At 38.4% G+C, this 15316-nt stretch overlaps 1 protein-coding gene across 1 annotated transcript in view; it reads left to right on the forward strand.

Moving 5' to 3' along the window:
• Positions 1-3498, forward strand: part of LOC139737761 (roundabout homolog 1-like) — a 71599-nt gene extending 68101 nt beyond the window's left edge. Inside the window, exons 28-30 of the mRNA XM_071648435.1 lie at positions 175-363; positions 1285-1368; positions 2207-3498. Coding sequence (XP_071504536.1) covers positions 175-363; positions 1285-1368; positions 2207-2628 — 695 coding nt within the window. The 3' untranslated portion in view covers positions 2629-3498. The remainder of the gene's footprint in view (positions 1-174; positions 364-1284; positions 1369-2206) is intronic.
• Positions 3499-15316: the final 11818 nt, after the last annotated feature.

Raw genomic sequence — 15316 nt, forward strand, 5'->3', positions numbered from 1 at the left:
TCTATGCAAGGGCTTTGAAGGGGAGATCATTAAGAGTGTTCTGTGCTAATAACTATGCATTAAATGTTCAATTCTTATGTAGAATTCTGGAGACATGATAAAAGATTGTTGTTTTTTTTCTACACGGAGACGTTATTTATCGGTTTATTTTTCTGCATACCGTGCCACCCGCAGGTTCGATGTTAGCGTCGTGGGCGTCCATGAACGGGAGTAGCACAGGGGGAAGCAATCGCAACAGCGCCACCAGCTGCAGCTCGGATGGGTCGTTCTGCGCCGAGACGGACTTTGCCAGTGCCGTGACGGCAGCGGCGCAGAGTGCGGGAATCCCTGTGGTCGGATCGCCGCCAGCGGAGAGCACCAAAGGTGCGTCGTCATTTTTGCGGGTCGTCAGATTCACCCCTCCCAATTTTTTTTCCCTTTTGTGTGTGAAGTGCACCTGTAAATCCTCACTATGTGAATACATTTGAGGTATGCCTCAAACAGATATGCTAGCTGTTACTTTTTTGCAGTATTTTGTACTTTTTCTTTCAACCAAAAATGTTGCAGGTTTTGTGGAAAATACTGTTTTCCCCCAAATTGCATGACTGCACATGTCTGTTCTAGAAAGGTAAAAATATTTTTTTCCCACCAAAAGATGTGCCTTATCAGCCCTAAGAATATTGCAAGTCTGTTCACAAGGAGTACATCCCTGTATGCTCAAATGATCAGACTGCAAAAGGGACTGAAATTGATCTGGTATATATCCAGATGAACAAAAAAAGGGCTGAAATATTTGGCATTTTCATTTCCCTTCCCTGCCATTACAATACTCCCTGATTCTGCAGGAAGCGTCCCGAAAATGTTTTCATATCCCGACAACAGAATATAGAAGCCTTCACAATTCAAGGAATCATTCGTTTTTGTCAGTCAAGAAGCTTGTAACACTTGAGTATCTCCGTGATTGCTCTGGTTAAAACCACCGTGATTTTGTCGTGTGAATGCTGTCACAAGGAGACTGGGGCGCTTTCTGCTAACAGAACACAAATTCAAATCTTACATCATTCTATTTAACTCTTTGCTTATCATGTCTGAAATAAGCAATCAAGTGAATATAAGGAACACTGTCATTTTTCAGTACCATAAAAGAAGGCAGCTTCTTCGAAAATTTATCACATTCTACAGTATTACGACCATCAGATCTTGTCGTCAGTTAATTGATCGTTTTAAGTTTGATAGGTAAAGAGAATCGAGTCAAGTATATTCCTATTTTCATGAAATTTTTTTTTGCTGTTGTTTTTGCGACAGTTGGTAGAGACCTCGAGGTGGGCGATCACATGGGCAACGGATCAGCGAAGCAGACGAGGAGAGTGACGCCGAACAGTAGAAAAGGTGCGTGATCAATCTTAGGTCCACTGTGACATCCCTTTCCGCTCGGACTGTGACTTGTAATCACAGCCTTTCATGTATGTTTCCAGAGAGTCGTATTTCACGTGTCAAATATATTTTCACACGTATTATGGAACGACACTCAGTCACAGGCAGAGTTTTTTTTTTTCCACTTCGCACACCTTTGAAACATACAGAGACGGGAAAGATATCTTCAAGGGGGTATTGTTCATGAAAGGACATCTGCTCCTTGAGGAAAGATAAAGAATTATCAAACACTAAACACAACATTTGCTCCTGCGACAATTGCTCCGGTCTTATTATCTCCAAGGACTTAGGGGAGGGTTGGGGTTGTGAAAGAGTTTTAGGTTTAGTTTGATGTGAGGAGTAGGATTACGATTAGGGTTATGTTTGAAGGTAGAATTTATGTTTGGCTTAGCATGCAGACATTTCATTGGAGCAATTGTCGCAGGAGCAAATGTCCTTGAACCATCAAACACATGCTTTGGTAGGCAACTTTGTTTCTGCAGTCACCAAAAAAAAAGGAGAGAACAGGTAACACACTGGACATGCACCAGAGTCCAGCTCAATTGTTTTAAGTGATGATAGGGGCAGATAGCCACCATTAGCTGATATGTTCCCAGCTGTTAGCATGTAAGTTGCAGTTAGTCCAAGCTTACAAGTGTCCAGAAGGGGTTTACCCTTTCCATTACCAGTCATAACACTATTTGTTTCCCAACCACTGAAGATTTTGCTTTAAAAAGAGTTTTAACTCGATGTATCCAATCACATATTTTTGTTTAATGTGTGTTCTCCTTGTTTCTGTCCTCATCCAACACAGGGCCGGCAATCCCCACATCCCTATTCCCCCAGCAACACAGGGTACCAACATCAGCCGACCCCTTGCACTACCACCACCAGCAACAACAGCAGCAGCAGCAGCAGCAGCAGCCCTCGCAACGAATCCTGCCACCCCCTCCCTCCTCAGTCTCACACCACCCCCACCACCACCAGCCGCAGCAGCAGCACCACCAACACCAAGCAGGTGGAGTCGCGGGCATGGTGGCAGGCGACGCCCATCAGCAGCAACAACAACAACAGCAGCAGCAGCAGCAGGACTCGCTGAACAAGAACAAGCGGAGGGCGCCCCCACCGCAGCCCCACGACAACCTGTTCCTTCGGGATACAAACGACCTGGGACTGACGGTGACGGCAAACCCCATGGCGTTTGCCCACGAGGAGGAGGAGAGTTTTAACTCATAGCCTGAAGAGGGCATCCCGTTTTTTCGCGGTCCGTTCTGCCGTGATCTCCTCCTTTTCCTGTCGGACTGGTGTGTTTTAGATCCGTGATCTTGACGCAGAGAGGATACGTTTTGTTGTTCGGCCACGATAACTCAAGTTCAGAACATATAAGGAGACGTTTGAAGGGACCTGTACGAGGAGAGAGAAACTCTTTCAAAATCTAAATCAGAGTTTATATTTTAGATAACGAACAGCACCGTCAATCGTCCCATTGGGGGCCGCGGCAACAAACTCTTCCCGTCTTTACTCATCACAACGCAACCAATCGCCCAAGATTTGCACGAGTGTAGCGCCCCAACTCGAGTTTTTTCACGTGATGAGCAACTCCGTGTAGATGTCCTAGCCTCATGGAGAGACGGTATCCAGTGTAAAATGGAACCAGATAGTACATTGTTTTATTTTGTTGTTGTTTTCGTGTTCAGAGACGCGGGTCGAAGTCGCATTCTTCTACTGCAACCAGTGAATGCATGTTGTCTGAAATCTTGAGCTATTTTGTTTAAAAAGCCCATCTGCAAGAAGTGTTTTGACATATATTATCCCTGCATTTTACATATACAGTAAACCGGGGATTTGCTGAATGACTAGGTTGGATCCTTCATTTTTGTGTATCTCTGCTGCGTGGCATTATATACAACTCTACTTGAGGCCGCCAGATCAACGTCGTTGGAAGTTTAGCTCGAAACATCTGCATGACCACAAGATGTGCCATGAGCGAAATGAAAAAGAAAAAGAAGTGGGGGTGACGAAATGACGCAGTGACAAAGGGAGGGGGAATGTGACAGCCAAGGAATGATGACTTGGAGAAGCAAATTTCATAACAGGCTGCTCGTTTTCTCCAGACCCTTAGAGCAGATTGGCTAATGAGGAATGGCCTCGATCTTCACGGCAAAGCATCCACACGTTGAGATGGCCCTCGAGAAATACCGAAGGCATTTTGCTGCCCTGCCCACTGTCCGTCTCAAACAGTTGTTGTATCAACAGCTGGGCTCTCTTTTAGATGTATGAAGTCAAAAAGTAAACATGATTGATAAGACACTGTGCTGTCCAAAAAAGGAAACTACCCAGTTGTATAAGGGTTAACGGAAGTTCCTGCATTTGTATATTTGTTTTTCGTAAATGCTTGCCCATTTCTTTCATGATATTCTAAACTTTGTCCATGTTTTGTTTGTATTTTTTTTAATCTCACCAAAGGATATCTTTAATGATAGATGATAGTGCAGTATGGATTAATATTGTTCAAAGCTTTGACATTTGTGAGACCAATGTGAAATTGCAATGCATTCTGAAATGGGTCAAAATTCTACCTACAAATTGAACAGAATATTCTCATGGGCATTGTTGATAATCTTTAGATTTTGATGAGTAGAATTCACATTCTACCAAATTGAATCTCTTTTGGTATGATAGCCGGCATTTATCCCAAACTTATCAAGGCCATGAAATTTTGGAGAAATCTGTGCAGTACTGAATAAACTAAGAGACGTTCCAAGGTTGGAATTCCTTCACATCATATTAGTCGGTACACTTCATTATTTATTTCCACCTTGTCAACAACTACCTTCAGTTGGAATATCAATACTGGTACTCGCTTCAATTACATAGCTTTCACGTAACATTTACTGTGAAAGCAATGTCTTTCCTTCGCAATTTATCACATCAGTGTACCATCATTTTAACAGCTACTAGAATTGACAAAGTACTGTAAAATCTGGAGAATTCCCCTTTTCCACCTCGAATAATCTGGCTGTGAAATCTTCATCTCTGATAAATATAGTCAACTGCAACTCATCAAGATTGTGATTAAAAGCTTGTCTACCGCCCATAAACGATTCAAAAGGGATTTACATTCATAAAAGTTCCATATTTTTTAATGAAATACAAGTCTGTCTTATTTTATCAATACAGAACAAGATATATATTAAAGATATTGCATATGAAGGAGAATAATAATAAAAAAAAAGATATGAATCAGTTCAACCGACTTTATCATGGTTTTTCACTTTTCTAGACAGTGATAGGTTTGTTTTGACCTTTGCTCTGAAGTTTGCTATAGGTAGTTTTTAATGAGTAGGTCTTCTACACCACATACATTTAGAAACTCTGCATAGCATGTAGCAAAGACAACACTTTTTTTTCTGCCTTAGAAGACAGTTGGATGGTCATACTGTTAGTACCTGTATAAACAAAAATCAAAAAAGTATATATAAAACAGCCCTTATATTAGACATGAGTAGTGAAAGTATTCATGTTTTTGTAATATGTCAGCCAAGCTGTATAAATGCTTTTGATTAAAAAGGGAGACTAAAAAAAAAAGATTGTGAAAAAAAAAGAAAGAACATCATCGTTCTTTAGCTTGTACATTCTGCCAACGCAAGAACTTGGGGGAAAGTGTCTATGGAGAGCCAAAGTGACGTTTTGTATAATTTACTGGTACTGTACATGATTATTCTGATGGCCAACTATGGCAGGCTCTCTGACTCCCCCATCTTTCTTGTGTCAGGATGGAAGTCACAATGTATGCGATATGTACATATTTGTTAAAAAGGAAATGTATATTTCCATTTGAGAGTCAACAACATGGATATATATTATATATATAATATTATCGCCTGTATTTTCTTGTGCATTTTTTTTTCTTTTTGTCTTTATTTCCTTGTTATGTTGACCATTTTTTGAGATAAAATCTAAACAGAATTATGTATCTATATTGACATAAATACAGATGATGTATGGAAGTTGTAAGATTGTTTTAATAAGAAATGGTATGTATGCTTTCTTTTTTTCTTGTGCTCGTTCGATGCGTTTTTGAGATGTTTTTACGATATTTAAAAGATTCTGAGAGAAAAAAAAAATGGCCAGAACCTAGGTGAATAGACAAGAGTTTTAAATGTGATCAAGTTCAGATGTCGTTTCTCTTTTGTTCCTTTTGAAAATATGCAAAGATGCACTGAGTTTGTTTTTCTAAATCTTCAATGTCGAAGCTTTTCATTTTGCACTTTGGTTTTGGATGTGGAAACGGTGCCCCGTTGTTTACCAGGTAGTGAAATCCTCTAGCGTGATTCTTGTCCGTATCAGTTTTGTTTCTCAACAGATAGGCTGAGATGAATGTGTGTCATTGAAGTATATGTTGTGAAAGATGTACTTCTTCTGTTTGAGAAGTTGGAGAACAGACTTTAAAAAAGAGAGAGAGAGAGAGAGAGAAAACGGTTCCCTAACGTAGTAAACAGATATGTGTCCTTCGTGTGGTGTATCAAGTCATAATTATGGTAATCTTAAGAAGAGTTTACATCTTAGCTTTATGAAAATCGTGATGAATAGTTGTGCTATAAATGTAAATTTTTCTCCGTGAAACAACAAATTCATCAAAGAGTGCGCAACGTTAGTGCACTGATGTCCCTTCAATTTATCATTCATCAGACACCCAGGATAACTGCAACATCAAATATATTTGAAATGAAGATCATAAATATATTCTTATGAAAACAATAATTACTTGATGCTTGACCACAAGATTTAGGTTTTTTCGCAAACACTTATCACTAGCATCTTCTGAGCTTTCTGACGATTCGTTTGTTCATTCCATCAATCAATATAATTTTTGTTTTCTTTTTCACAAGAAAAGCGAGATATAGGTCTTCCATTTCACCTACAACGAAGTGTGTGACACAAATCTGTCTGTAACAAGCCACCTTCACTTCAACACACTTACACAGTCCCACATGCTGAATTTCATGTTGTAGAAACAAAGACTGGAACTTTGTCTCAAGTGTTTTGTCAGGTTAAAATACCCAGTAAAATGTACGAATTATGCAACAAAGTACTCTTCAATGATAATCCTTGCACCGATTGACAGGCTTGAGACTATTTCTGGTGACAGTTTATCATCTGGTACCGTTTAATGTCAGTTTTAGCAGTACTTTTCCTCAAATAAATTTGAACTGTAGATCAACGTTTTCATCGAAACTTTGTGTAATATGTAGGCTCGTATCACACGTGAACTCCACAGTACTGAATCTATTTGTCCCGTAAACTGTCTTGCACAAGCTTCTTTCTACTGTTCCCTCACGTTTTCACTTCTTTCAAATCAAAAATGTAATGTTTGTGAGCATTATTAGAGTATTTGGTCAATGCTAATTACAGTCAAAAGTCTCAAAACTGTATGCTTGTCATGTTTTACTTCTTCTTTTTTTCGAAATTATTTCTCAGTGCACTATTGTTCATTTTGGAGTATCGCAATCACCGTTGGTTTTCATTCTCAGTTGATTCTGTTTTCTTCATTTTTGTGATGTCATATTCCACTCACCATGTCCTGTTTTTGTGCCATTAAAATGAACGCATGGAATGCCTTGGCAAAAATACGAGAAAAAAATTATTGTGTGTTACTCGACAGTTTATTCGAGTGTCTGATGGTACAATTGTGTGGTTTGATTTGATGTTTGATGAACAAACATAATCGAGAAGGGTCCCTGCTGCGGCTGTGTGACAGCTCTCATTATATAATGCCTAAATAAATCCTTGTCATTTGATTGGTTCAATATTGATTATTTTACTAGAACTGTACGTCATCATACAGATTATAGTGCTCAGCAATCACTCTCAGATATCGTACATTCTGTCTTTTCTGAATTCATAAAACAGCAAATGACAAGAATCTATTTTTTGGTGTTATATGTAAATATCATATAATAAATGTTTTTTTCATTCATGCTGTGGACAATATTTAATTCGCTGAAACATGAAATATTGATCCATTCAACTCATTTCATCTTTCACCTCATGAAATACTCTGTCCATTGCACTCATAAACATTCATTATTTGTATACTGTCACAGCCCCCCCCCCCCCATAAAAAACAAACAAAACAAAAACAATATATACAAGGTATTGATTAAAAATTAACAGTAATTAGGATTTTAAATTGTAGGTTTTGTCTTTTCTGTGATACAATGACCCAAATCTGAGACTGTAAAATTAGTTCAGGTGTGAGCAGTGTGAGAGTGTGTGTGTGTGTGTGTGTGTGTGTGTGTGTGTGTGTGTGTGTGTCATTTCAATGTGTCTCATGTACACAAGAGCTCTAAAAAAAGATTATAATGAACTTATATCTTACACCCTAAAGGCAACTACATACAGTATATACCTGAGATATCTAAATATCTCTTCACAAATGGTTGATCATGAACAATCTGCATTGGACATCAAGAATAAACTCATGACTCACACACACAGGTACTGGTACAGTACTATCCTTCAAGCAAATTCAACAGAAAATGAACATATTCAGTCAGTATACAATGTATTATATGCATGCTGATACAGAGTATATTTCAGGTCATAACATGTAACAAAAGAGAGCATCATTTTCAATTGAGAATCACCAGGCATTAGCACTCCACAAAGTTGAAAAATATCCAGATTCATTTGTGTCACGATTGAGATTCACACAGACCAGCCTTACAAGGGAAATTACTCCAAACATATACATTTATGTGTATTCAATTTAATATTAATATGCAGAAATCATGCAAAGCAGCAGTGAAGTTTGAGGAAAATTAGACTATCGTCAAAAGTTATGACTTTTTGAAATTTTGCTCATATCCATGTGCCGTCATCACTGGATAAAATGGCTACAGCTTTTGTGATTTCAAAGTCATGGAATACTGTAAAACGAGGAATATTCGCGTGCATTTTAATTTCGCGAATTTCGCGAGCGCCAAGATTCGCGAAATTAAAATGCACGCGAAATTTCTTGTCTACACTATATGCATTGAACGCCAGTGGCAATTCGCGAAAATTTCATGCCACGAAAAAGGCCGTCAGCTCTAATTCGCGAAAATTTCGTGCCGCGAATATATCATGTTTTACAGTAATATAGAGAGAAGTCCACATAAGCATATGAAAAATATACACTCACTTAACTTATTATTGACATACATTGTATGTCAAGAGGAATATTATTCCTTCCGAAGAGATAAACTTTTATTCAAACGCTGTTTTCATTATGCTAGAAAAACAGAGATATGCTGGATTCTTTCTATACTTTCTTGAAATTGTTAGGACATCACAATTTGCACCAAAACTTTTAGCAACTGAAAACCCTTTGATAGATTCAGTGTCCCATTAGACCCTACTTCACAAAGGTGTTCCACAAATGAAGAAATCCTTCCTTTTTTAAAAGTGCTAAATCCATTTTTCATCAAATTGGGCTTATTGACAGAACTGTATTCATTTTGAGTTAGTCTTATAAAGTAGTTTCTTTAGAGGAGTATAATTCTTGCACCTTTTAGGAAGGACACAATTACAGTTCTCCAGGAACTTCACTATATAAAGTACTGGTACTGTAACTTGTAGGCAGAACAAACATAGCAACCATTAACACAAGGGCAACACACAAAAAAAAATGTGATTTATCTTCCTGTTTACTACCACATAGAGATATAAATCACATAAAACCTAACAGAAACTTCAAAAAGCAACTTCTGCAACAAATACATGAATATATAATCAACTTAACCAGGACTCTCTAATTATTGTTGAGAGTTACTCTTGTGTAACTGGGCCCCGTTTTATCAAAAGATATAATCGACTGTAAATTCCTTTACTACACAAGACTTACAATCATATGATAAAAATCAACCGTACAAATCAAGTATAACTCTTCAATAAACAGGGTCCCAATGTATTACACTAGAGATGTCTGCATGTAGAATACTTGTACAACAGATATAGGCTTCTACAAATATATAACTTTAAGGTTATCAGGTACCCGTGACATTGCATTACAAAAGTACTGTAAAATATTTTCATGCGAGTTATTTTTCGCGCTTTGCTGGGTAAAATGAATTTCATATGTTTTAAATTCCGCAGAATGAAGACATGAATTACTAGAACACATGGCAAGTAATAATATTCCCATGCCTTATATTTTTGCACTAGTTTCTGGTTGCGCAAAATGTGCAAAGAATTTCCAAACTGAAAATTTCCTTTTTTACAGTATGGCATTTCCTGACAACAGACATCATACTGTAGAACGAGGAATGTTCGCGTGCATTTTAATTTCGCGAATTTCGCGAGCGCCAAGATTCGCGAAATTAAAATGCACCCGAAGGTTCTTGTCTACACTATATGCATCAAACGGCAGTGGCAATTCGCGAAAATGTCATGCCACAAAAAAGGCTGTCAGCTCCAATTCGCGAAAATTTCAAGCTTCGAATATATCATGTTTTCCAGTATAACAAATGAACGTGTGACATGTTAACATGCAGCTAGTAAACTTGCACAATAAAACAAAATACAAAACACTTTATGCATACAGTAGAGGAAGACAACATACAGCAGACTTACAATCTATCAAATGATCCCGATACATGTAATATCTAGAGCTATATGTAGCTATGATACTTGTGCACAACACAAAAATTGGTATCAAATTTGTGGCATTCTACTTGATGGGAAAGCTGATATAAAGACTTTTATTGGAAAAGACTGGGGTGTGATGTACATTGTACATGTACTCAATGCACACAACAAAAAGACCCTAGTTCCCGAAGTTGATATCTCTTCTGGCGGGATGTCCCAAAGTTCTTCTGCTTCAGGAGGACCTCATTTACCAACCCCTGCATGACTATTAGCAACAAAGACTGGAGAGTCTTCCTCTCTCTTTAATAACAAATATTCAACATTTGTGTTACCTCAGGGGCACATGAAAAAATGAAGATTTTTTTTTTTTCCATTTTAGAAATAAAAAAGCATATTGTATTCTGAATTCTTTAAAACCCGTTGAGGACGGTTTGATTGCCTTCGGTATCCGAAGGCATGCAAATGCTGCACGACCGAAGAGAGAGAACTACGAGCCCACAGAAACATCAGCCTTGAGTTCTTTGGGCCTTGGGCAATCAGGATATATACCCAAACCAGGAGAAAACATCATTCCAAATCAGGTAGGTATTATACACATAATCTTTCTCCACCTTTAAGGGAGTAGCCGCCGCTTACAATATTGAAGACATGGCAGCATTAATCCACCGGTTACACCATAACGAGCATGAGTGCGATATGCGCACATGTCAGCTCTATTATTGTGTGGGAAATACCCCATGCGTATAGTAGTGTCCATTTCACATTTAAATGTATAGCACTGTATATTACATCGCCATCTCCAGACCACAACAGGTGGCAGTCCACAGGAGCTTAATGTAAGATAAATCCCCTGTCCAGGGGCAAACATCTCAAAGGTCAGGTGGTCTTAACCCTTAGGGTAGGAGGCTAGCAAGAAATAAAGATATACATAGCTGGTCCAGACAGAGAGATGATTGGCTAAAAGTAATTTTCTTTTGTGTTTCTTTGAATAGATTTCAGACAACTTATAACATGAATTATGTAAGACTGACCTTCTTTATGATTGGTCAAAAGTGTAGATGCTATACAACTCTTTATTTCTCATCCCAGACAACAAGTAAGATAAGTTATGTAAGAAGGGGTAGTGGTGTGATTGGTCAGGAGTTATTTTTCATGTTATGTCTTTATGTGATTTTGAGACAATACAAAAGTAAGTAGCAGCAATGTGCTGACTTGACCAAGGTAGTATTCTTTTTGTTTCCCTTAATGTACCCTTCCCCTTTTGTAAATGGCTGACTTGTCCATATAGGACAACTTTACTTTCCCTTTATTCATAGTGGCTTTTCAAAGATCAGCAATTTTGTAGGAGACAAGAAATAGGAAAATTGTCTTCAGAAGATATCTAGACGTCACTGAGTGCAGACCTAGGAGCTGCTAGGCACCTCTGTGTGATAACTCTTCTCACAATAATGTGAACCATGTCGAAGAAACTCTCTCAATAAAACCAGCAGGAACAGGCACCTTAATCATGAATGGCTTTGCGTGTGCTTTATGCCATGTGCCTATCGGCTTAATGGTTGCGAGCATTTTGGAGTGGTGTCTTTTTCTACTGCGATGACACAAATTAACTCCAACAGAAATCATAGTTTCGTCACAATGAGATCAGGCATAACCTCTCTAACAAAAGAGTTCATCCCCTGAATACGCACACCGGTGTAGAACTTCTCCAGTGTTACAGATTTGACTGAGAAGGAATAATTTATATCACCGACTTGATATACATTGACAAAACAGGTCTAGAGGAAGGACTGTTCAGTACAGGATAGCCGAGTTCTGACTGCAGTGTAGATCTGTGCTGCATACGTACATTTGTAAAGCCGGGAGAGGGTATCTGATGAATGATTTAAAAGAGGACAATGTCTTGTTGAAAAAGTCCTCTTCAGGTGAGTTCAACCACTAATATCTACTGAACACTTTGGTTTTCCTTCTCCCCTTTTCTATTACTTTTTCGAACGTAGAAAAAATTATTTAAATCCCTCTAGTAGCACATTATCTTACTCATCGACAAATGCTTACAAAAATGAAAGCACTTTAGGATAATGCATTGTACAAGTGAGGTTAAAAATTGTCTTTCATCCACTCATCTCATTGTTTTTCGAGTCATCATAACCTTCCCATCACTACCCAAATTATATGTTCATCTTCCCTCCCTATAATCCTTCTATACACAGGCAAAAACACAAATGGTATGTGTTTTAATTTTGCCCATGTATGTTCTTCAACAACAGGTCAATGGCGGGCCAGAGTAATCGATCTAGGCTTGGTCTCCCGTCAGTCGTGTTCAACCCACCACTGCTTCACGTCCGATGAGAAGGCCCGATATCTCAGAGGCGAGTTATACCAACATATCACCCCTGAGGTCGCCCTTCAAGATCAGGCTACCAACTGGACTGAAGAAGGACTGGACCGGGCCTCCGTGGTAGTAAAGGTGAACTGTGTGTCTTCCTGGAATAAGCTGAACTTTGTAAAGTATTTCGGGAATTAGAGAGCCATGAACTGTTCAAGTTATACCGTGACTGCAAGAGTGGTCCTTTTCTACCAACGGGTACAGTGCAGGTGAGTGTGATTGTAAAGATGACTTCACTACCTGATGAGCAAGATGGAAACAAATATGAGACGGGGACCATGGACACTAATCTCACAAAGGACAGCCACAGCGGTGCTTGTTTGAAGGGAGGGACAAAGAGCTTTAAGGAAAGGAACAAGATTGTTATTTTATCCCGTGGGAAGGTTAGAAGAATTCCTGAATTCGAGAGGGGGTTGATAGAGTCAATAAAATCTTACTAATCTTACTAACAAATATCAGACGCTTGATATCAACAATATGGTGAAAGCAATGCACAGCGCCATGGACGGGAAGAGCAAAGAATACTTCAATACTAGCAATTTTTGGATACTTATTGCCCCAAAAAATGAAGTATTCTCGTAGGAGAGTTGGAAAACATTCCAAAGTTTTAAAAAGAGTGTGGAATGAAAATCGCAGAAAAATTCAAGACAAGTTCGCAGAGTATGAACATACCCAAATGAATGCAGCAAAACGCAGCGACAAAATTGACAGTCCACTGTATTGTGCATGCAGAACTCCGTATGATTCCTCATTTCAGTATATCCAATGCATGATGTGGAAAGAATGGTATCACTATCATTGTGTACTAGGTATTCCCAAAACTTTAAGAACCAGAAAGAATGTCGAATTCATATGTGGATTGAATAATTGCAATAATGGTAAGAAAGTCTTTGGGTAGGAAGTTGGATAACGTAAACGTAAGGTAGATACCAGTAAAACAGTCAACACCAGTAGTAAGCATCAGAAAGCGCCCAGAAGACCCTTTTCATTCAATGATGATCAAGGAAATCACAAGAAATCGAAAGTCAATGTTCATCAAGAATCACGTCAGCAAGCAATACCATATGCAGGGGAAACAACACTAGCAGTGATTCCAATGTCAAACTTTAACAATAACTGCTGGGAGGGACAAAGAGCTTTAAGGAAAGTATAATATCAGACGCTTGATATCAACAATATGGTGAAAGCAATGCACAGTGCCATGGACGGGAAGAGCAAAGAATACTTCAATACTAGCAATTTTTGGATACTTATTGCCAAAAAAAAATAAAGTATTCTCGTAGGAGAGTTGGAAAACATTCCAAAGTTTTAAAAAGAGTGTGGAATGAAAATCGCAGAAAAATTCAAGACAAGTTTGCAGAGTATGAACATACCCAAATTAATGCAGCAAAACGCAGCGACAAAATTGACAGTCCACTGTATTGTGCATGCAGAACTCCGTATGATTCCTCATTTCAGTATATCAAATGCATGATGTGAAAAGAATGGTATCACTATCATTGTGTAGGTATTCCCAAAACTTTAAAGACCGGAAAGAATGTCGAATTCATATGTGGATTGAATAATTGCAATAATGGTAAGAAAGTCTTTGGGCAGGAAGTTGGACAACGTAAACGTAAGGTAGATACCAGTAAAACAGTCAACACCAGTAGTAAGCATCACCTCAAGTGTCTCCATCCGCAAGAAAGAAAAGCAGAAATGAAAAGGGAGCGGCGAACAGTGACAAAAAGGGCAAAGTAACAATGTGAGAAAGAAATTGCGATGAGGACAAAAATGAATATGAAAAAAAGAGCAAAAGTACAATGTAAGTGTAGCGCCGAAACTTTTCAGGTGGGGGAGGACCTTTCATAAAACAACAGATATTAATACGCAGCGGAAGAATTTTGTTGGGCAAGTATTGTTATGTGTATGTACTATGATGTTAACATACACTAACACTCGAAATATATCCCCACCTTTCGGTCTACGGGAAGGTTTCAAACATATGTACAGTGTGCAACAAGTCACATCAACATCACTCAGTCACAACTATACACATTCACACATACAGCATGGTGAAACACGTTCATTTACAGTCACCATCATACATACTATGCTCACCAATAAGGAGTGGTTAAATAAATTCACTACCATGACTGCTGATCAATAACTATTAAGACAACTGTCTTTAAAGGAAATATATAGCTTCCTTTAATGTTTATATAAAGAAACACATATACATTATGTACAATATGCTTTAGTCATGCCAAGGGCATTCCAATCAGACCCTACATGTCTGGATTTAGTTGTCCTGTTTCTCGACAGTTTTATTTCTTAAGTCATTACAAGCTTGTTCCTAACAATTTAACCAAGTACGAGCCATTGCAACGATTGAGCAAGTTTTCAGTGCAGACATTTTACTTGAGCCATTGTTTCAGGTCACTGTAGTCGAGTTGACCTGAAATACCAAAAGTTGTGAAGACTGTAAATAGCTGGGATGCTCAACACATCCTCGCTCTTTGAAGAGCGGGAGCAAAAGAGGATTATCAAATAATTACTTATATCTAACTTTGAAACATAGTCTATTAAACTGAAGCGAAGCTTCATAGGTCAAATGTCGTTTTACAACAAGAATAACATTCGATACATAAATACACACAAAGTAATTATATGGCAAGTGCACGATCTGTTCAGTTGAGCTTTACATAAATGCATTGTGAGCCAAATGTGATATGGTGGCCACAGATAGCTGCAGTCTATCTGATGGTCCTGACAATACCACTTCATTTAAATCCAAAATCAATATGACTTTCATTTCAAAGTCATGCTATTGAAGCATCAAACAAAGCATCATGTGCGGCGTAGCAATACTGAACAGATGAACAAATGACCTAGTGTACAATTTACCAAAGTGTCAGTCCTTATCAT

Source organism: Diadema antillarum, unplaced genomic scaffold, assembly GCF_040938485.1.
Source record: "Diadema antillarum isolate AM-2024a unplaced genomic scaffold, OU_Dant_1.0 seq00000704_RagTag, whole genome shotgun sequence".
NCBI classification, from domain to species: Eukaryota; Metazoa; Echinodermata; class Echinoidea; order Diadematoida; family Diadematidae; genus Diadema; species Diadema antillarum.